Here is a 22,797-nt window from a genome sequence, read left to right as displayed (position 1 = left end):
ATCTTGATGTGCTCTGTTTATGACAGCTCATGACTCACTCATGTCACCTCCAAACAGGCAGCATAAATAGTACGTCCGGGCCTATATAGCCTCGCACACTCCGATCAAAGGTCATCAGTTCCGGTGCTGAGACAGGTGATTGTCTTTAGGTGGAGCTGTGCTTCTCGCCCTGCCGGGTGGTCACACTGGAGGTGAGTCTGTGTGATAGTAATCACTGTGAGCCTCCCACGTCACTGTGGGCGATCCACAGCCGAGTTCAAAGGACACAAGCCCTGCCCTTGAGTTAGCCAGCGAGAGCCGAGCGGCGTTCTTTATCAGGTGGAGATTCTGCTGAGAGTCGGCCACTGCAGCCTCGCTCAGCCTGGGAAACACTTTCTTCTGCTGGAGCTCGTCCACCAACCAGAGCCAAGATGCCCAAAACAGTAAGACTCTGCTAATTTTGTTACCAAGATGCGTCTCTGAAATGCCTCTTCCTGGTCCAAGTTTGAGAGGGCGGTGGTGGGTTTATAGATTCATCTGTTGATATGTTTATCTGTGGAGAAAACCCACTGAGCATAAAACAAATTTAAGCACGAGTCATGTTTATTTTAATAGTTTTAGTCACATCTTTTTATCTGAGCTGAGGCTTGTGAGTTATGTCCAAGAGGCACCTTTCCTTCTTGGCATTTACTCATTAACCAAATGTAGAGTTTGACCCATGCTGCACACATTCCTGGCTGAAACAATGCCACTAAAATGCAAATGCATTTCATGGCCAGAACAATGCCGTATGTTTTCTGTGTGCTTGTGCATACTTGATAATAGTCATACCGTTTATGACACTGGAGTGATTTTGTAAATGACAGGAGTGACTTTCACCCACAGCTCATAAATGTATGATTTAACTGCTTCATTTTCCCTGTCTTGATTTTGTAAGACGTTTAGCAATAACCTGTTTTCCATCCATAACAAGAGGAACCTGTGTGCATTTAATTGCTGTAAAATCTAAACGCCCTCAGTAAGAGTTACTTAAGTGTTCAGCATCAGTCTGGAGGAGAACTGATAAGAAAGGCCGGCAGTTGTATTACGACTGCAGCTCTTTACTTATATTGACTCTCCAAGGAGAAAGCCTCTCATACGAGGTCATGCTGACGTCTGCCTCCATTTGACTGACGATAACTTCAAATCAAATTTATGAGCCATGGTAGCAGGAACTGCTTGGGTTGCTCTGTAAAATGCTGAAAATGTGATTCATGAGTTAAATTCTGAACATTTAAATAGGAAAGTGGAAGTTCTGTGGATACTAAAGAGTAACAACAACATGCTGATTGATTGTTGTTGGATTGCTGCTTCCATGACGGTGATTTCAGTGATCTGAGAAAAGGTCAGAGTGGTAGGAGTGCATCAGCGGGACTTGAGGGCGTTACAAAGTAATCATAGTGATCATGGAAAATGGAAACAGTTAAGAAACATGGCGAGGTTTCGTAAATGGATGTTCTAGTTTTTGTTGCCCAAGTTTCAGTGGGTTTATCTTTATGACACCTGGGGTGTGCACTAGTGTAACTTCATAAAATGATTGTGTAACTGCTACAAGCCCAATTTGGCCTGCAGGCCAGGGTCACGCAGTCGGCGTGTGTTTGTGTGCTTTCTTTGGAAAAAAATGAGAATAGGTTTTTTCTCTTCAGGGAAACTCATTCTAGAAACTCTTTAAAGTCTGACTTGTTCCAGTTTAATCACTGTTGTTATAAATGTGGTTGATCTCACTAACAATGGTAAAGTCTAAAGGCAACTTGGCAGGCAGTGAGTATTTTGATATTTTAATCTGCGTATGTTCAACCTTGTGGCACCTCGCAAGGGTAGTCCAAAGTCTAATGAGATAGTGAGCAATTATGGTTTATGAACAATCCACTTCACAGCTCCACATTAAAACCATTCTGCACACAACTGACTTCATTATTTCTTTTACTATGAAAAAAGTTGTTTCATAAATTGACTGTCAAAAGCAAATGTGCAGGAAAAATAAGCTATATTTTTGCAAAATTACAGATGTGTGTGTGCAGGAAAAGAATGAAAAATGCAAGACTGATGGATTCAGATTTAAATCAAATACAAACAGTTTAACAATTGAGTGGAAATAAGAGGTTTATGTGATCGAAACTGAAAAATTCACGTGACTAAATTACTGTTTTTTGTTGTTGTTGCTTTAGGTCAACGTGCGCGTCACCACAATGGACGCAGAGCTGGAGTTTTCCTTCCACCCCAACACCACAGGGAAGCAGCTCTTTGACCAGGTCTGTATGTGACCCTCAAATAAAAAAGTCCTCAGATAAAGCTTGCCTGGACAGCTGATGGCACTCGGCTTGTGGTGCTCAAAGTGCCAAAAAATAAATTTGAAAAACTCAACAGCAACATCTTTTTACAAATATCATGACCTAATTACTCAAGATAATCCACAGACCCTGGACACATCCCAAGTCTCTCATTTGTCATCTCCTCACTCCTCAATTCTCGATTGAACCGGAAGACGTTTTGTTGCGCCATCTTGAAGGCTGTCCCATAGCTCTTATTTCTGCTCTGAGGAGCAAGGAAGCACAAGAGCAGCCATCATGGAAGTCTTTTATCATCTAACACACCCCCATATTGGATTAACTGGACGCTGCAGCTGATTGGACTGATCTGATACATCACATTATACCAGTTTTATACTGGAGTGAAGACAGATAAGAGATTAAACTGAAGTGTATCACATATATAGATGTATGTATATATAACTTGATGCGTGTGCGACACAAACGCAACCGTTGACTCAGCTGTGATCAGCTGTCACTGTGCTCAGAAACAGACATTGTTTCAGGTGTGACTTCTGAGGAAACAATCTCTCCCCGCATAGCTTCCTTGCGTCTCCTTGCGTCTGTGGTAGGAAGGACTAAGCCGCATGGAAAAGACGCAAGTGAGGGACACATGGATTTGGGATGCTCCCCTTGTTGTGAGCATTTTCATGTAGGAACTGTTCTCTTTCTACCAAACTACACCCACAAACTGTATCACCGTGCAGAAGGAAGTGTGCATCTGCTCATGGACGAGAGGCTCACGACAGCGTGAGATACAACATTAATGTCGTCCTCCTCGGCTGAGCTGTAATGTTAGCTAGCTCAGTGGTGCTAAGTTAGCTAGCAGTAGATACATACTTCCTTCTACACAGTGATACAGTTTGCAGGTGTAGTTCGATAGAAAAATATGTATTTTTGATTTTGGGGTGAACTGTTCTTTCAAGTACCTCAACACTTACAGGTCCAGTGTGTAAGATTTAGGGGGCTTTGGTGAGTTGCACATAGTGGCACGTTTCCAGACACTTCTATTACTTAAATTATTCATTGCTTTCTTTACTTAAATGTGTCCTGGTGATTAAAAAAATCATATTGTATCAAATCATAGCTGAAAGAAGATAATTAAAAACTCTAATTATGTTACGTTTCTGTTAAAGTTATTTTTAAATCAGGACGGATGTTTTCATGTCTCTTAATACACCTCCTGTCTCATAACTGCACAATGAGGCGTCCCTCTCAGTGCCCGAATAGTTTACTTATTAAATCGTTCAACCAAAAGCTAAATTATCACTAACTTGTGCTGAAAGGTGACATCACCACCCAACAGCGGGACGCCCTCGTTACCCTGGAGCTCAGTGTGTAATTATCTAAACCTTTGCACTTGACAGGGAGGCTCTGTGATAAAGGGGTCTCTGAGGCTGTGTATTCCCCACCTCAGCTACTGTTGTTTACAGTGACATCATCATCAGTGAGACTGATGCACAGTCTGTGCATGATCCTGCTTTGTGCTGTACATAACTTGTCCAAACGTTTCTTCAGGGTCAGAATATTGGAGGTGTGATGAATAAAGAAAATAACAAAGTGAAGTTTTGTGTTTCATTTTATTATATTTTCACGTCTGTGTTTGTCGCTCTGTGTGTCAGGTTGCCAGGACCATCGGACTGCGTGAGGTTTGGTACTTCGGGCTGCAGTTTGTCGACTCCAAAGGATTCCTCACCTGGCTGAACTTTGAGAAGAAGGTGAATCTACTGACACGTCCTGTTCTGTTAACCTGCCATGCTTCTCGGCTCTCTGCTCTTCTGAACTGTGGCATATTAAACTTGATCTGATCTTGATCCTTTTATCTTCCCCATGTAATTCCTTCTGTTTTACAATTTTCTGATGTAGGTTAATGAACTTCTTACTTGTTACATCTCTCCAATTATATCTTATGAATTGCTTATACTGTTTATTATACTACTATTATACATATATTATAATCCAACTATTTTCATGTTGCGCAGCAAAACACCAAGGCAAATGTATCTTAAAACCTACTTGAAAATAAACCTGAATCTTATTATTTTAACTACACTCTATTCACTTTAGTCCCTCTAAACCTTCATCAAGAGTATTTACCTTCTATCAAACTGTGAAATACTTTTGACGAAGATCCAGAGGGACTGAAATGTTAGTATGACCAATAAATGGTGAAGCTGAGTAAGAGCAGTGTGTGTAATCTTCTCTTCAAGTGATACTTTTCAACACACCTGCATCTGAGACAGTTGGATGTGCGAATATCTCTCTTTGAACAAGTTAAAAAATATATCTTTAAAAGTCTAATAAAGCATTTCTGATAACCTGTGGACACCCTGTGATATGTGCTCTGCTCTGCTCTGCTCAGGTGATGGCCCAGGAAGTGAGGAAGGAGACTCCCCTGCAGTTCAAGCTGAAGGCCAAGTTTTACCCAGAGGACGTGGCCGAAGAGCTGATCCAGGACGTCACCCGGAAGCTCTTCTTCCTGCAGGTGAAGGAGGACATTCTGGGAGAGGAAATCTACTGCCCTCCAGAGTCCGCCGTGCTGCTGGCCTCTTACGCCGTGCAGGCCAAGTACGGAGAGAAGGACAAGTCAACACACCACCCAGGTTACCTTTCCTCCGAGCGCCTGCTGCCCAGGAGGTGAGTGTTGGAGAATGAATAAACTGATGGTCATTTCTCTGGTATTTTAACCCTTTGAATCCTGAGCAAATTGGCTGGATTTCTTTCAAAAACATGGGGAGAAGGCAGTGAGCAATAAAAGAAGAAATGGCCCAAAAAAACTGCAAGAAATTAGTAAAAAGAGAAAATTAAAAACAAGAAAATTAGTTTAACAAACAAACAAGGAAATGACCTGGAAAAAATGCTTAAAAATGATGATAATTCTCTAACATAATTTTAAATATTTAATAATAATAATTCTAAATATAGTTTTCCCCTAGCTTTTTTCTTTTTTCCTTAGTTTTTTCAGCTCGCGGGTTTAAATACTTGCAAAAGGCATCTGAAAGCAGATGAAAAGTGATGTTGCCCCAGGTTTTGACAGGTTAATGCACTTGCCTGAGATCACCTGTACACACAAAAACAACAACAACAAAAAAACATTTTAATCCCTGAAAGTGAAATAAATGTATGCTGCGGCATGGAGTAGAAAGAAAAGACTGTTAATCACACAGATAAAAACAATGAAAGGCTGTAAGCTTAAAAACTGTGTGTGGAATTGATAACAAATATATTGATAAATGAATATAGATATTCAACAAACACACAAAAGTAATGAAGCTCGTATAAAGCATGAAGAATGTCCCATGAAGAGATGAGAGGGTGGATAGCAGAGGAGATAACAGTTTAGTTCAAAGGCCTCTAAATAAAAGATAGACACAGATTATCAAGAATAATTGTACCCAGGAGAAAAAAGAATAATGTGGTTGCACACCAAAAGACGGTTTGCACTGTTTTGGAAACGTCCCAAGATTTAAACAATGGGCGAGGCAGATGCTGTTTGGTCTTCTGTTATAAAAGGTTTTATTGAAAGGCAAACAGGATGTGTCCCCCCCCCCCCCCCCCCCGTGCACAGCTGTTCCTTCCTCCTGGGTGCCAGCCGGTGAAAGATAAACCACGTGAACCAAAAAGGACATTTAACTCCCAGTGCACACCAGGACACTTATTTTATTGACAGCTTATGTTAAAAACAAAATAACTACGTGTTTCACTTCAGCAGATTCGCTCTGTGTTTTATCACCATCAGGTGTTCCTTTTAAATGATCACATACTAGCTGAGAATAAAACAGGTGCACTACAAAACATCAACATTAGAGGGAACAGCAACTTAAACTCTACGATACAGAGCAGAATATGTTTGACATGTTTATAGCTCTTGTGATATATGATGTGGAAGAGAAGGAATGAATGCTCCATGGTGTTGTATGAGCTCTCCAGACAGTAACTATATGAAATTAATTGATAAAATATCATTTGAACTTTTGTAACTGAGATATGTTGTATGAGGGAATAATAATGTAGTTTATGTGTGAGAAACAACTTGTTTTATGAGTTTTAAGAGCCTAAATGTGTGCTTTGCTTTCCCTTTTTCCATGAGGGCAAAGAATATAAATATATCATTCAACACGGAAGAATAACCTCACCAATCACTGAAGACAGAACTGTTACGTATTCACAATCACCAACAAGACATACATTAATAGAGACACGATAATGTGGCATGTGTGTTGACTGAGCTCTGTAGGTATACACAGACTGTTTGCATGTCCACCAGTGGGCTGCTGATAATGGGTCTCTCCCCTCAGAGTGCTGGAGCAACACAAGCTGTCCAAGGAGCAGTGGGAGGAGAGGATCCAGATTTGGCACGAGGAGCACAGATCGATGCTGAAGTAAGTGATGAACACTCTGATCTGAATCTGATCCTGGAAAATGACTCTACTGTGTATTTATTTTCATTTTAAACCACCTGACTATTTAAAGATAAAAAATAACAGTCTTCCTCTCACAAATGAAAAGTTCCACCTAAGTATTAAAACATGCTCACTCAAGTCAGGTCACTCTAAAAGTAATTCATTGGACAGACATTGTTGTATGTCTGACATTACTGAGTGTTTGCTGACCGTTTGATTGTTTTCTAATTGTCCTAATAGCTTTGTTTGTCACAGGTAAACTTTATTTGATTAAATCAAAACAAAAGTAAACACATAATTCAATGTGTCATTCTGTAATTGCCACTTGTGGCCTCGTGGCCTCTGGTGCACAGACGTTAAATCATCTGGCTAAGGCACCTCAACATTTTTGGGTCTATAACATTTTACAGAATCAAAATTTTAATGATTTTTTAATTTTATTTTGTTGTTTATTAAAGGACGAGTCCAGCTATATTATCTTCTGGGTTTTTCACTTAGCCGTTAGCAGAATAATAAGCTGTTAATAATATGAACAGAATGGTTCAGTTTGGATTTTTTGGAGTGCGGTTGTATGAGATATTTATCCTGAACTGAAGCCGTTATATCACTCTCTTCAACGCCGCCAGACTCTTTTGACAAAAACAGTAATTTTACATTGCAGAACACAAGTTTCTGTCCAAGCCTGAACTAAGCCCAAACCATGGCAGCCATTTTGGACCAGAACCTGATTAAAAACCCAACTTTGTACTGTAAAAGAAATATATTTCATATTATAGATTTTTTATATTAAAGCATTTATTAAAAGCTAAGGGCTGACGTGTCTCCTCGTCTCCTTCTTGGCCCCCTTATTTCAGTAATAAATGGTAAATGGACCTGCATTTGTATACTCAGTTTTAAACACACTCACACACCGATGGAAGCATCATCGGGAGCAATTTGGGGTTCAGTATCTTGCTCAAGGACACTTTGACATGCAGACTGTAGGAGCTGGGGATCAAACTGCTGATCTTCCAATAGTGGACAACCTACTCTACCTCTGAGCCACAGCCACCCCAATAGTCTGTTGTCTCATGCATGACAGGTTTGGCAGAGCGAGCTGCGCCCCTCAAATGCATGATTATTTTTCTACATTAAATTTTTTGCCATCTACATACAAGAACTGTCTGTTTTGTTTAAAAAACAAACAAACAAAAAACAGCGGTAAATTGGCGAGAACCGGACCTGATTCAAGCCCGGGGGAATAATGAGAAATTACAGTCCGACCTGGCCCCATCTGAACCTGGCAGGTCAGGTCTAATTGAGCTCAGGCAGAGAATCAGAGCTCTCATCTAACTGGAGCTGGTTATTGAAAGCCCACCTCAATCTCACCTGTTTCAGTAACAGATAAATAAATTAACTGAATACGCAATGATGTCATAAACTAATGAAAACTGTGTGTGTTCATGTTCCATCTGTGTGTTTAACCTGAACAGGGAAGACGCCATGATTGAGTATCTGAAGATCGCTCAGGATCTGGAAATGTACGGCGTCAACTACTTTGAGATCAAGAACAAGAAGGGCTCAGACCTGTGGCTGGGAGTCGACGCTCTGGGACTGAACATCTATGAGAAGGAGGACAGGTAGGTCAATAAATCACTGACTTCATTCACTGCTTCACCCGTACGGTACTTATTTATTATGTCTTTTCTAACATTGTGAGTGTAGGGTTTATTGATTTGATGACATACAGTTGTAGACAGGAGGGCAACACACGAGCAGTCGCTGACCTCTGCTACCTTTCCTCTGCAGTCGGTCAGGTTTTAAAATAACACGTCTGACCGCATGGCTGTTGTTTTAAAGAGGCCATTGACCTAATTCACTTGATTCTACTACGACATGAACAAGCTCTCACTGGCCTGTTGCTCTGATACCACGTATCAGTATGGAAAAAAAATTGCCTGTGAATATTCTATAAAACAAAAGTGTGCTGTTGTTTGTCTCCTTCCTGCAGACTGACTCCAAAGATCGGATTCCCCTGGAGTGAAATTAGAAACATTTCTTTCAGCGATAAGAAATTCATCATCAAGCCCATAGACAAGAAATCTCCTGTGAGTATTTTATGAGTCCTAAAATCCTCAGTAGCATCTCAAGTGTGTGTAAATGTGTAAGACTGTTTAATGTGTTAGAAGCATTCATATGGTGCAGGTTTACAGAAGAACAGTGGGATTAAAGTTGTTCTAGTCTTGCAGATATGCAGCTTTTTTAGTTGAATTTTTGGTAGTTTTTTTTAGGTTGACTAGTTTGTCACATCTCTGCAAAGACAACAGACTTTGTCACACTTAAAATTTATTAATGTGGATAAATAAATAAAAAACTTTTAACAAAGAATAACTTTTGCATTTTGGAAGATGATGCCTTTTTTTTCAGCAAAAAGGCAGCGGAAATAGTATTCTGATGATCATACTGACACAGTTTCAGCGTCTGTTTCACTCACAGACATGAAGAAATATAAAAATGTATTTTTACCCCAACACTTCCTGTTTCCAGTTCAAAATAAAAGCCCTCTGACAACATTTCTGTCAACAGAATCGCCTCATTTTTAAAACAAGGCCTTTAATTGTGACACTTTTGCAGGACTGTGTTGTTGACGATGATGTTTGCACAGGTCCATAAATTAGTGGAGTACTCACTTTTAACTGTGGAAATAGAGTAGTTATAGCAACAGGCAGCTCTGCAGCAACGCAGCAGCAGTAACGCTGTCTGTGTGAACACGGCACACGGGAAGTTGTGGCTCTGGCAAAAACGGGAGGGTGAATTTGGGGAATCACTGTTTGTAGAATTTTATCTGAGTTAGGCTCCTATACTTACCTATACTATACCTCTTTTGCACATTTGTTTTATTTTATTAGTTTATCAGTTTCAAAAAAAATCCTTTCTCTGTTAAGATCATTTTTTGGGCTTTTCGCCTTTATTGGATAGGAGAGTTTTTAAGCATGAAAGGGGGAGAGAGAGAGGATGACATGCAGCAAAGAGTGGATTATATATCTCACCTGGCCTGTGAACGCCTCAGGATCGCCCAGGAGGAGTTAGAAAAAGTTACTGGGGAGAGGGACGTCTGGAGTACTTCTCTTTCATGATCATACCCTTGATATAAAGTTTTTGAAAGTTTGGTTTAAAATTTTGGTTTGAGTTTGAAAGAGACCAGTTTAATGCTTTTTAGAAACATATAAAAGCAAACTGCCCCTGACGCGATGTTTTCTTCCTCTCAAGGATTTCATATTCTACGCTCCACGACTGCGAGTCAACAAGCGCATCCTGCAGTTGTGCATGGGCAACCACGAGCTGTACATGCGCCGCCGCAAGACCGACACCATCGAGGTTCAGCAGATGAAGGCTCAGGCCAAAGAGGAGAGGCTGCAGAAAAAGTTGGAGAGGTAAGGGGAAGTTTAAAAGTGTCACTGTCATGGTCTCTGAGCATGAGGATCAGATTCCAGGCTGTGATTAATATGTATGATCATCACTTTTTTGTTCATGTGTTCTGCAGAGATCAGCTGGAGAGTGAGAAGAAGAGGAGGGAGGCCATTGAGATAGAGAAGGAGCAGATGGAGAGAGAAAAGCAGGAGCTGATGATGAAGCTCTACCAGTACGAAGAGACAACCAAGAGGGCAGAGAGAGGTGAGACAGAGACACTGCTTATATTATTCTACTGAAAAGAAATACAACATAAATAAGCATCATTTATGTTTCAGACTTACACACATACCAAGGCTTCACTGCCCTCTTTTGTTTATTTGCTTTAACTACATCTCAGTTTTTACACTAAGGTCGGAGAGTAACAGAGCTGTGAAGACTTTGAAAGTCACTGAAATCTGCATCAAATAGCTTTTAAACAAAGTGTAGTTTGTAGTAATTCACATTACAGCAGCTCAAATAGCTCAGATAGAAAAGCAAGTTGAATGGCAACAGAATACATATAGAATAGAGATAAAATACAAAAAGATATATATCAGAATTAGAAATATATTTACACTATATACACCTTTTAAGTATGCACATACGGAAAAAAGAATATGTATACAGGTTTCCTACGCAAGTATGGAAAGTATGGAAAAGTATGGAAATAAATTTGATCAATTTCCAGGTATTAAAAAGTATGGAAAATGAAAAATAAAGTATGGAAAATTAAAAATAAAGTATGGAAAATTAAAAATAAAGTATGGGAAAATATTTATGTTTCCAGACTCTTACCACTGTTCTAAAATACTGTTTTCTAAAATAGAAAATTAGGTATTTCCAAAAATAATTTAATCAATCCGGATCGTGTTTTATGTCGGGCCAAGCACCGTTTGTGTGAGAGCAAACGTCTCAGAAAACATCCCGCCCCTTTTACCTGATTGACAAGTGGTATGTCCAGTCAGCTGCCCCATGACCCTCCTCCAGCCCCCCAGGTATCAAGTTTCACTCCAACACTGCACCTTCCACAAGAAGTCGAGTTTCACGTGGTTCACAATGGGTAGATGCAAGTTTTTGGATGGATGGCTTGACAATACCGTATATAAATACTGGTTGGCCAAGGATTCCCAATTCACACACAGAGCTAGATGCAAGCTTTGTGTGAAATCGTTTGACATCGCCAACATGGGGGAGAAACGATTCTGAGCCACATGAAAGGAAAAAACACTGACGTCTCGTTACTGCATCGCTTGCACCCAGAGTCCCAACCTTTTTGCCTCAGCCCAGACATTGAACTTACCTGAGTTTTTATTTGCATGCCATTATGGTACTTGGCTACAATCGCCTATTAAGAATAATTAAATATGATGTGAAATATGATACACTGATATATTTACTCAGATGTCGCATATTCTCTGAGAAAAAAAAACAAAAAAAAAACGCTGAGAAGTCTGGAGATTAGGGTATGGAAAAGTATGGAATTTTGAAATTCCAAATGTGTAGGAACCCTGTGTATATATGAATAAATGTATGGGTATATATTAACAGCTGTACAGGATAATTACTCATTGGATGTGACACACATGGTGTGTAGTATTAAGATTGAAAACAGTGTAGAACAATTTAAACAGTGTCTCCTTGCAAAGGCAGATACATAGAGAGGCATACTACAAAGAATATTAGTAGCTCACATTTTGCAGTGAGGTTCACATTGGGGTATAAATAGATATTGTAAATATTGTACAGAATATCAGTTAAAATATAAATTTTTGCTATAATGTGAAAGACGGTCTTCGAGAGCTAAAACTTTAACTTTTACAAGGAATTATTTAACAAAAATAATCCCTTGGATGTTTGGACAGTGCTTTTACCTCACTGAACACAGAGTAACTGACTCTGGTGAATCCGAACTAACTCTTTGAAACACCAAAGTCACACAATGGCAGTGGTGGACCAGCAGGTCCGTGTTGAACAAGGTAAAATTACTGTTTTTGTCAATGGAGTCTGGCTTTGAAGAGAGCAAAGATAAGTTTCACTTTCCGTTCAGTTCCCTGTTGAAAGCACTGTCAGAAATATTCAGAGTAATTCAAACATATTATTTAACGATCATATTTGCACCAGAACGCAGCAGAAATCAGAGCAGTGGATTTTTCATCCGGTGCAGACCATGATAGATATTTCTCGTGTCTCACCGACTTTGTCCTGCAGAGCTTCAGGAGCAGCTGGACAGGGCCATGAGGCTGGAGGAGGAGAGGAGGAGGGTGGAGCAGGAGGCGGCCCGGCTGGAGGCTGAGAGGATGGAGGCCATTATAGCCAAGGAGGAGCTGGCCAGGCAAGCTGAGGACCAGATGAAGAGCCAGGAGCAGCTGGTGAGTACACGGTGCAAGAAGTACTCAGATCCTTCACGTGAGAAAAAGTCGTGACAGAAAAAACAGTCATTACACACAAAGCTCCTGCATTCAGGATAAACACATATTAACTGCTGTGAGTGCTGTGTGAATGAGTGAATGAATGATGTGGAGGTTTTTGTGGGATTAAAGAGTTTGTTTTACAACGTGAGAAAATTCTCTTACTTTAAAACTGATGATGTCACTGAGCTCAAACAGACTGCCTTTATGTTTTTATGAGCTTATCTGCAGTTTAATGTAAAGTCTGAATTTGTAAAGTCAGCTTAAAGGTAAATGCACCAGAATTAAAAGTACTCCTTCAGTTTTTTGTCCATCCAGCGTGTCCAGGTAACCGAAGTTGCCGAGGTAATCAGCTGTCTGTTACTGGGCTTTTTTTAACACCGCGGTCGGTTTGTGCTTCCTCCCTCAGGCCGCAGAGCTGGCTGAGTACAGCGCCAAGATCGCTGTGCTGGAAGAGATCAAGAAAGAGAAGGAGGAAGAGGCTGAGTCATGGCACAGCAAGGTGAGTATCCAGCACACCATCAAAGAATGCACCTGTAGGGAAGTCTCAGGATTACCTGGGAAATGTCAGAACAAACCACTTCCTGCTCGTCACCTTTCGTTAGTTTTGTTTGTTTGTGAACCTGTTTTTGTGTCTCCTGCACAATCTGAAATTATTTTCATTGTTTTGTGTGTTTATTACTTTTGTTAGTACAAATTGGGCAACACTTTATTTCAAGTCCCCCTGTATGGCATCTATAAGCAGTATATAAATACTTATTGTTTTAAAACACACTATAATGTTTTTTTAAATGCAGATATAAGTGTTAATGTGATGTGTTGATTACATAAGTTGGACAAATAAAAGTTCAATAATCAGTAGACCTCAGCAGGAACTTTATTTTTATAGTGACAGCTTTTCACCAGGCTTATTAATTTATTGCTGACCCATAAATTAAGTTTTTCAGGCCCATCACACTCACAGTTTCTAAAGGGAACGGCCCTTAAATTGCTTGTAGTAATGGAAGCATATATAAAATATACATTTATATGAATTACCAATATCAAAATCCCTGGCAGTGCCCTGAACATTTTATATTTGCATGTATAAAATACGTAGGTGCATGTTTTTACAATTACATTTTTATACCTTACATCTCTTTTTCTCTAACCCCACACTAGTCGTCACCACTCATGCATGTGACCAGTAAAGCTTTAAAATCCTTGAGAGAAAAAGACTTGTCCAAGTCACCATAAAACTGTTTTTAAAAAGTGAAATTCAGACCTGAGATCAGAGTTCAGCTCTGCCTGCTGGTTTCATTTGTTCATAAACTGATCACAGTCAAACTGAAACTTAAAAAAGAGTCAACACTTCACAGCCTGCGCTTAGATCAGATGATGAAGTACAGCACTGGTTCCCAACCTGGGGCTGTCAGCGTTAACACGTTAATCACAATACGACTCAGGTCCAAACATAACACATTAAACATTAATCGTGTGCTGCTGTTATGTCAGTGTGTCTGTTATGCTCAGTTGACATGTCGAAAGTAATCTGCACCTTGTGTCAAACAGAACTGAAATATAAGTAATAGATAAATAAGAACTTTGAGTTTGAGCTCCCACCTACGAGCTGAGCACAAAGGTGCAGCTAATTGGACTGATATCAGCGGGCAGCTGCATCACCAAAGCTGGCAAAGCAATATTTTAGTGTGTGAGTCACCAGCATTGTCCTCTACTCATATGAGTAGAGGACAATGCCGCTAGCTGCTAGGCTAATTTATACAATGTAAAATGTGAAAGACATATGCTAATGAAGTTAGCATGTTGTATTTGTGGGGAAAACCTATATATAAAACAATTAATTTGTCAGTGAACATTGTGAGTTGCAAATTAGAAACGTTGCCTTTGTTAAATTTTGATTCCCAATCAAGACACAAGAATTGTGTGACCTTGATAATGTGGACTTCAAAAATGCAAAATAATGGAATTTTAAACATGCAATTAAAAATGTGATTAATCACAATAAACTATTAATTTTCAACGATTAATTGTGATTTAAAAAATCAATCATTTGACAGCAGTAGTTTGGATAATTATTTAAGGTATAAATTTAAAGAAATCCCAGAGGATAAAGGTGCGATAAAACCTGAACACAAGATGTATTCACAGATCCTTCACTCTCTGCTGAACAGCCTCATCCTGCATTATTATTGTACACAGTTCACACAACAAAAGAGCAAACAGAACAATGGCCAACTGTCAGGAAGAAGAAAACACTGAATCTGTCAAAAAGAAGCCTTTTAAGTTTGTATGACTGTTAAAGAAATATAAAACAGACAGAGAGTTGCAAAAAGAAAACTCATCTCTGATTAAATATTCACAGGAAACAATTCGCTCAAACTTGATCCAAATCACTCATTTTATACAAACTTCCTGCAGTTATTGCATTTTGGGTTAATTTCACAGTTTATCAGTTGTGACGCACAGAATATAATATGAAATGTTGAATGATATGTGAGTCATCAGTTTACTGAGTGACAAAGAACGGGTTCCTGAAGGAAAAAGTTTGGGAACCACTGAACTACAGCTAAATTTTTATTTTATTTTATTATTATTTTATTTTTCATCTGATCAGGGACGACAGATTCAAATTATCTTTTTCGGCTGACTCTGGTTCATTAACAGTTTTTTGATTTGCCTCTGTGAAAACTAAACTCAGCTCACCCTCTTCTTTGTTTCAGGCTAAAGAAGTGGAGGAGAGTCTGATTAAAACCAAGGAGGAGCTGCACAGCGTGATGAGCTCTAACTCAGCTCCCGTCCAGGCTCCTGCTTCCTCCTCTTCCTCCTCCTCCTCCTCAGACAGCGAGAGTGACCACGAGCACAGCGAGGAGAACAGCACCTACAGTGCTGAGCTGCAGTCTCAGGACATCAACGACCATCGTCAGGAGGAGGAGCGACTCACCGAGGCCGAGAAGAACGAGCGCCTGCAGAAACAGCTGATGGTGAGTTCAGGGTCCCCGGGATACGACCCATAAAAAACAAGCTAATTTCAACTGAACCTTTTACTTTGACATATTTCTTGTAGTTTTCCTTCATACTCAATAAAAATGTGTTGAATGTGCACTTGAAAAACAAAGAGATAAACGTTAACCGCTTTAGCCCCAAAATCTGTTCATGGTCAAACTCATATTTCACGTGTTTGTAATGGATTTTATATCAAACTAATAATCTGTGTAACAGTCCCCCCACAGAAAACATTCATTTCCATATTCTCCACAGACAGAAAATCAAATGGTGTAAGAACAACAAATATAAAAGCACAGTCAGTAGGTCGTAGGATACACATAAACGGCACAAGATGTCTCCTACTTCAGAGTAAAGTGTTCACTGGCCGGACGCAGAAGCACTGCGAAATGCACAGATTTCTTGTGGCCAAACATGGGCTCACTACTCACTACATAGTCCACTACACAGTGAGTTCGCCATTTTGTAGTGCTGTCCAAATGTATATATATGTATAGTGGACCAAAAGTATCCCACAATGCACCATGAAAAGTAGTATACAACTGATGGTTCCTCACCAAGCAGTATATCCTATCATGCATTGCACCAAAGGAACAGACCGACTGGTTGAGGGTGAGAGGCTGTCAGCAGATAAACAGAGATCTGTGTGGGTACATGAGACCCTAAAAAAGAGGCTGGATCATGGGGAGTACCACCAGTTGGTCCAGGAGCTTCTCCTCCATCATGGACGTTTACAGGCAGATTTTAGGATGACTCAGGGGCAGTTTGACAACCAATCATCAGGTCGTATAGCTCTGGGTAACCAGCAACCACTACCACCAGTTTCTCCTCCATTGTTTACCAACTGTAAACTTGTTGTCATGACCACCACAGAAGCCCCGCCTCTCAAATCATCCCATTGGACAATGGGGAAAAAGATGACAAAAAAGAGATGACGTGGGGTGCTTTTCCATGCTGAGTTGAGTTTTTTTCAACTCGAGGAGTTCAGAGCGCTCCGGCAAAAACGCCAGGTGCTTAAATTGCAGTAATGCGAGGCGCATTGTAATGCTAAAACAGCGAGCAAAAAGCTTCATTCTCATTTAAAACTATTACAACAAGCCGCCTCCAGCTGCTAGAAAAGCTTTCTGTGAGATCAAGGCTTAAATCTGTATCTTGCTTCAAAATATATCGATATATCGTACGTAGTCATTACATCACCCAGCCCTAATTAATAGGAAAAAGACGAGAATATGACCTGAGTATTGTCCAAGTGTTTTTTCATGTTGCAGATAAGCTCACAATATAGTCCTCTACGTAGAACTCCCTGTACAGTGAGTAGTGAATAAGTGAATGATGAACTTCTGGATGTCTATCGCCCTCAGCATGTAGCACTGATACTCAACAGTCATACACAGAGACTGTCAGTCGACCAGGAAGTGTTGCAGCAGCAGACAGGTTGTGTTTCGACTGTTAAAGCTCACATGTGAGCTGCAGCTGAGCTACACGTGACAAGTGACGAGCTACAGGTTACAACAGGAAGATTGTTCTCTGAAAAACTGAGGGAGTCATTCTGACATTTTCATTCTGAGACATTTGAGGAGATCAACAACTGACAGAGATGTTATTAAATGACAGCACACATGAGGTCTTGTAATGCAGATGACATCTCGACTGGAGGAAATGCACTGATGTAAGATGATCTAACAATGAACACAGTGTCTTTCCTTGTGATTTAATGACTCGAAACTCCTCCTCCTCAGGAGCTGAGGTCAGAGCTGGCAGAAGCCCGTGACGACAACAAGAAGACCCACAACGATAGGCTCCACCAAGAGAACATCGGAGCCGGCCGCGACAAGTACAAGACCCTGCGTCAGATCCGTCAGGGCAACACCAAGCAGAGGATTGATGAGTTTGAGGCCTTGTAGGAAACCTCAGAGACCTGCAGATCTCTCTCAGATACCTCATGAAGGCCTCGTTCATTGATGTTTTTAACTGACGTGTGATGTAATTAAAGCCACACCTGATTTTAAAAGACCCAGAAAAGCATGATGCTGATGTGTGTAAAAGTACCTCCATGAAGTTTTGTTTTATCAGTTTAACTTTTGCTTTAAAAAGCGCTGTTTCGTGTTGTTTTCTTTGTAGCACTCAAACATCTCCAACATGCTGTTTAGTCCCATTAAAAGTATGAAATATAGCAGGAAGCTGCCGTGTTCCTGAGACACTGTGTGAACAAATTAACCATCATGACGATCAAAAACATTATTGTTATGTGCAGTTTTGTTTTTACACCAAACTGAAGTGATTAAATTTGGATTTATCTAATGAACGCCTCGTAGAGCTGCTGCTGACAACTATTTTTCTCATTGTCTCATTTATTTTGTTTTTATTACATCATGTCTTTTTTCCACACATAAAAGTGCTGAAAATCCAGAAAAGAAATGTGTCAGGAGAGGTCGTACAGGCGGACCTCCCCTCAGCTGGAGGAGGAAGAACAAAAAATAACAAAAAAAGGAGAAAAAGTAAAAAAAATATTAAAAAAAAAAAAAGCAAATGACAAAAAGCAAAATGAGTTTATAACTCATCAGTGGGCAATAATCCAGTAAAAACATAGAAATACATAAAACACAAAGCAAAGAGAAGAAGAAGAAAAAAAAACATATACGTACACACATCAAGAAATAATCAGACAACATATATCAAAGGACGGTGAAGCTGATCAACCTGTCAGGTATATGAATGAATTTGGGGATTCAATTTAAATTTAAATTGCTTAACAATGAGTCTTTACGTTGCTTGTTTTGTCCAAAACTCAAACCTATTAAATGTATTATAATATGAAACTGAGACAAACTTTGAGAGGCTGATAAATGATTTAGGGGCCGTACACCTGCCGTGTTTTTTGCACCCTCAAATTCATTATCAATGCAGATGTGCAGCAGGTGCGCTCAAACGCCAGAGCGACACTGTGGTGGCTGTGTGATAAATATGGATATATATATGTGTCACATCTGTCCCACAGACAACAGGCTGACACACTTATAAACAGCTCCTGGAAGAAGATCAGCTCTGCACTCTGGATTTCAGGTGAAAAGGCTGTAAAACGATGCTTGTTAAGGTTGCTTAGCAACCTCAGACGCAACCTGCTACCACGCTCTTAAAAGCTGGCTCAAAGAGTAGCACACAATGACTGACCTCACGTTTTCCAGGTGGTTTAAGACGCGGCATGTGTACGGCCCATTAAGCCGCTGTAAGTCTCTAGTGCTCTGCTCTATGGTGACATGAAGCCGAAAATTCAGGTAATTTTGTGCCACTGTATTCATGCTTTTTTGCTCAGAAAAGCTTCACGCACCGCTGAGCGATTCTTTTAGGAATGAATGGGCCCCACCTCCAACCTGTATCCTCTTCTCTTTATACATCTATGAAGCTGTCGTGTCATCCATCTTTATGTACAGTCTGATGATAAGCTCAAAAATACTGGATCTCAATCTCAGCTCATCTGCATCTACTTTGTAAATTAATTTATTCATTTTCCGTAACCTCTTATCCAGCTGGGGGTCACGGGGGGGTGGAGCCTATCCCAGCTGACATTGGGCAGGAGGTGAGGTTCACCCTGGACAGGTCACCAGACTATCACAGAACTGACACATAGAGACAGACAACCATTCACACTCACATTCACACCTACGGACAATTTAGAGTCACTAATTCACCTGCATGTCTTTGGACTGTGGGAGGAAGCTGGAGCACCTGGAGGAAACCCACGCTGACACAGGGAGAACATGCAAACTCCACAGAGAAGGGCTCCCACACCCTGGGGTCTGAACACTTATTAAAGTGATAGTTCGGGTTTTTGGACATGAAGTTGTGTGAAACGCTGACCATCTGTAGCTCTGATGTGACGGTGTCACTACTGTCAACGAGCCTCCTGCTCTGAGAAATGGCCCGTAGCTTACTGGAGAAGAAGTAGTTCTTAAAATGTACGGGGGACACGTAACCAAAAGGTTTTAAGCTACAAAAAAGTATGCATGCAGGTGCGCAGGATAGCAACGGCTAACGAAAACTTCATCGGCTGTTTCCAACAGAGAACCAGTAGGCTATTATTAGTGAGGAAGAAGATGTACTAGCCCTGTATATACCTACTACTACAGCGCAAACACCGGCTCAGGCTCACGACACACTACTACTACAGCGCAAACACCGGCTCAGGCTCACGACACACCCTCGTCAGCTGCTGTAGGTAAACGGAGGAATACCAAAATGGTGCGAACTTGTGATTTCCCCAGCTGTGGGAATAAAAACATCGCTGGCTCCCAACTCCATCAGTTTCCTGTTACAGATGTAACCCGTAGGCAACAATATCTGTAACATCAGAGCTACAGATGGTCAGCGTTTAACACAACTTCATGTCCAAAAACCTGAACTATCACTTTAAGGATGTAACATCATTCGTGGGGCGCAAATTCGTAGGATATCATACGGACAGTTCCATAAGAATGCATTGTATATTAATTATAATAATAACTAATAATGATAATATTTTAATAAACTGACATCATATCAGACAGAATGTGAGTGTGTCTGTGACTTCCTGTACAGACTGAAGGCTCCTGGAAGCTGTCTGACTTCACCGCAGCTTTGTGCCTGATGCTGTCCACTTTCCAGGTGAGGCGCAGTCCATCTCAAATGAGCCTAATGTGAGGACATGTTATGCGTGCGACCCACCGTGGACGGCTTAAAAAGTAGCTGTTAACAGTTAGCGGCTAACACAAAGAAGAACAGTGGCTGAAAATGTCTTGTTTATAAAGGACTGTCGACACGTATGTTATATGTCACAGCAGAGACCGACACTGTTGTGTAAAACACCACGTCTTTTTTGATTCAGCAATGCTGGGATGTTCTGTAAAACCACACATTGGAGCAACATGATGCTGCTGTTGGTTGGCTCTGTGTGAAAATGCAAAGGCAGCATAAAGAAGGGACTTTGTAGCGGCTCTATTGCACCACCTCTGTGTACAAAGGGTTTATGACATCATTTATATTTCCTTTTTTTTCCCAAAATAAGAGACAGCGCGGACAGTGTAGATACAAACAACATTTTAGACATTTTACAATCAGGTTATAAAGCCTTTCATAGCACTGAATCTGCACTTTTAAAGGTTTTTAATGACCTGTTTTTAATGACTAATTCTGGTGATTCAGCCATTTTGGTGCTTTTAGATCTCACTGTCGCTTTTGACACAGTTGACCACACAATTCTTTTATCCTGTTTGGAAAACTGCGTGGGTGTCAGGGGTACAGCCTTAGAATGGTTAAAGTCATACCTGTCCGAGAGATGCTTCCCTGTTAAACTGGGCGACTCCACCTCATCCATTGCCCCTTTAGTTTGTGGAGTCCCCCAGGGATCAATTCTTAGGCCCATTCTTTTTTCTTTATACCTCCTTCCTCTTGCGCAAATTTTTAAAAAACATGGCATCTCTTACCACTTTTATGCAGATGACACACAGATTTACGTACCATTGAAAAAGAACCACTGTGGCTCCCTGACACCCCTGCTCGAGTGCCTGAATGACATCAAGGCTTGGTTGGCCCAAATTTTTTTAAATTTAAATGAAAGCAAAACTGAGGTAATCGTGTTTGGACCCAACTCTGTTGACCCTTCCTTAGCTCTGGGCTCCCTCAGTCACTGTCTTAGAACGACAGTCACCAACCTTGGCTTTAAAATGGATACAGATTTTAAACTCAACAAACAAATAAACGCTGTCATCAAATCCAGTTTTTATCATCTTCGGCTTTTAGCAAAAGTTAAATCTGTTTTATCGTTTAATGATTGTGAGCGTGTGATGCATGCTTTTATCACGTCACATTTAGACTCCTGTAATGCTCTTTATGCATGAATTAATCAAAATGCCCTGTTACACTTACAGTTAGTCCAGAACTCTGCGGCTCGTCTTTTAACAGGAAGCAAGAAACACGAGCACATAACCCCCATTCTGGCCTCGCTGCACTGGCTTCCTGTTCGTTTTAGGATTGATTTTAAAATTTTATTGCTTGTTTTTAAATCTTTGAATGGGCTGGCCCTTACGTACATTTCGGACCTCATTCAAATCTACACACCCTCGAGATCACTGAGGTCCACTGGTCAGCTCCAGCTCGTGGTCCCTAAGACCAGACTTAAAACCAGGGGCGACCGAGCTTTCTCTGTGGTCGCCCCTAAACTGTGGAACCCTCTCAGGTTAAAATAGCCAACACAGTTGAAACTTTTAAGTCTCGTCTTAAGACTCACTTTTATTCTCTGGCTTTTAACGTAGCATGAGAGTTGTGTGGTCTTCTGTTGTTGTTTCTTTTATTGATTTTCTTAATGATTTTATTTGTTTTTATTTATTGTTTTTAATTTATTGCTCTTATTTGATATATTACTGTTTTAGTATTTTATTTCTGTTTCTGTGCAGCACTTTGGAAACCTCCGTTTGTAAAATGTGCTATATAAATAAAGTGGATAGGACTGAGTGTAGTAACGATTTCTATTTTTCTTTTGACACTTCCTTCACCTCACTTCCTTTCCTCCCCGTTCCTCAGCACTAATTGGTTCCTTTCACTCTTTGTTCACTCATTTTGTATTTGTTTCTTTCAGATGCAAACCCATGTGTGTTTGCTCCCCACCTGGTGTGTTTAACTACAAGTTGCTCAGTTTGAAAATAAATCTTTGTGTGCAAGAGGAAAGTTTCAGTGGCTGATGCTGCTGACGGATGCACATGATAATAGGCCTCTCCTCCTGAACACACAGTACAGCTACAACTTCATGTGTAAAATTGGTGAAGTGACCCTTTAAAGCAGCATTTTATTTTCAGGCAGCAGAGAAATAAAAGACTCAGATAATAAACTTCACGTGTAATATCTCACACATATTCTCCTCTGACATGCTTTAAAACAATAAAACCAATATTCTTTAAAAGAATAATCATGCTTTATGTTCTGTGTGTGACAAACAGTAGCTGCAGTCTCGTGCAGTCTGATAAAAAGGATGTGTCTTTTTAAATATTTGCTCAGAAAACGATGGTTATCATCAGGTTGCCTGACAACTTGTGAAGCCGGTGGAGCCAGTCTGTTTGAACAACCACTGGGCAAATATTTTATCTGTAAAAGAACACATGGGTCATACAGCAGGTTGGAGGACACAGTCAGCTCTTGAGGAAACGTGTTTATTTTGGCCTCAGGTGGGAAACAGAAGGAGCGTAAAGGTGAGCG

At 40.4% G+C, this 22,797-nt stretch overlaps 1 protein-coding gene across 1 annotated transcript; it reads left to right on the top strand.

Annotated features, from left to right (window-relative positions):
• Positions 1 to 126: 126 nt before the first annotated feature.
• ezra (ezrin a) lies at positions 127 to 17,878 on the top strand. The gene is made up of 13 exons (XM_050061791.1): positions 127 to 422; positions 2,187 to 2,270; positions 3,950 to 4,045; positions 4,690 to 4,964; positions 6,626 to 6,709; positions 8,203 to 8,349; positions 8,721 to 8,817; positions 9,980 to 10,143; positions 10,254 to 10,384; positions 12,371 to 12,531; positions 12,980 to 13,072; positions 15,291 to 15,551; positions 17,313 to 17,878. Exons 1-13 carry the CDS (start codon positions 411 to 413, stop codon positions 17,475 to 17,477), a joined length of 1,770 nt encoding a protein of 589 aa, XP_049917748.1. The 5' UTR covers positions 127 to 410; the 3' UTR covers positions 17,478 to 17,878.
• The last annotated feature ends 4,919 nt before the right edge of the window (positions 17,879 to 22,797 follow it).

This window comes from Epinephelus moara, chromosome 14 (genome assembly GCF_006386435.1).
Source record: "Epinephelus moara isolate mb chromosome 14, YSFRI_EMoa_1.0, whole genome shotgun sequence".
Lineage (NCBI taxonomy): Eukaryota > Metazoa > Chordata > Actinopteri > Perciformes > Serranidae > Epinephelus > Epinephelus moara.
The sequence above is the reverse complement of the archived record's forward strand: the minus strand, read 5'-3'. Positions and strand labels throughout refer to the sequence as shown.

Excerpts from the sequence above, each read along its gene's own strand:
- ezra (XM_050061791.1), top strand. Across the intron at positions 2,271-3,949 it reads GGAAGCAGCTCTTTGACCAG|GTTGCCAGGACCATCGGACT; the intron begins GTCTGTATGTGA and ends TCTGTGTGTCAG. Across the intron at positions 12,532-12,979 it reads TGAAGAGCCAGGAGCAGCTG|GCCGCAGAGCTGGCTGAGTA; the intron begins GTGAGTACACGG and ends TTCCTCCCTCAG.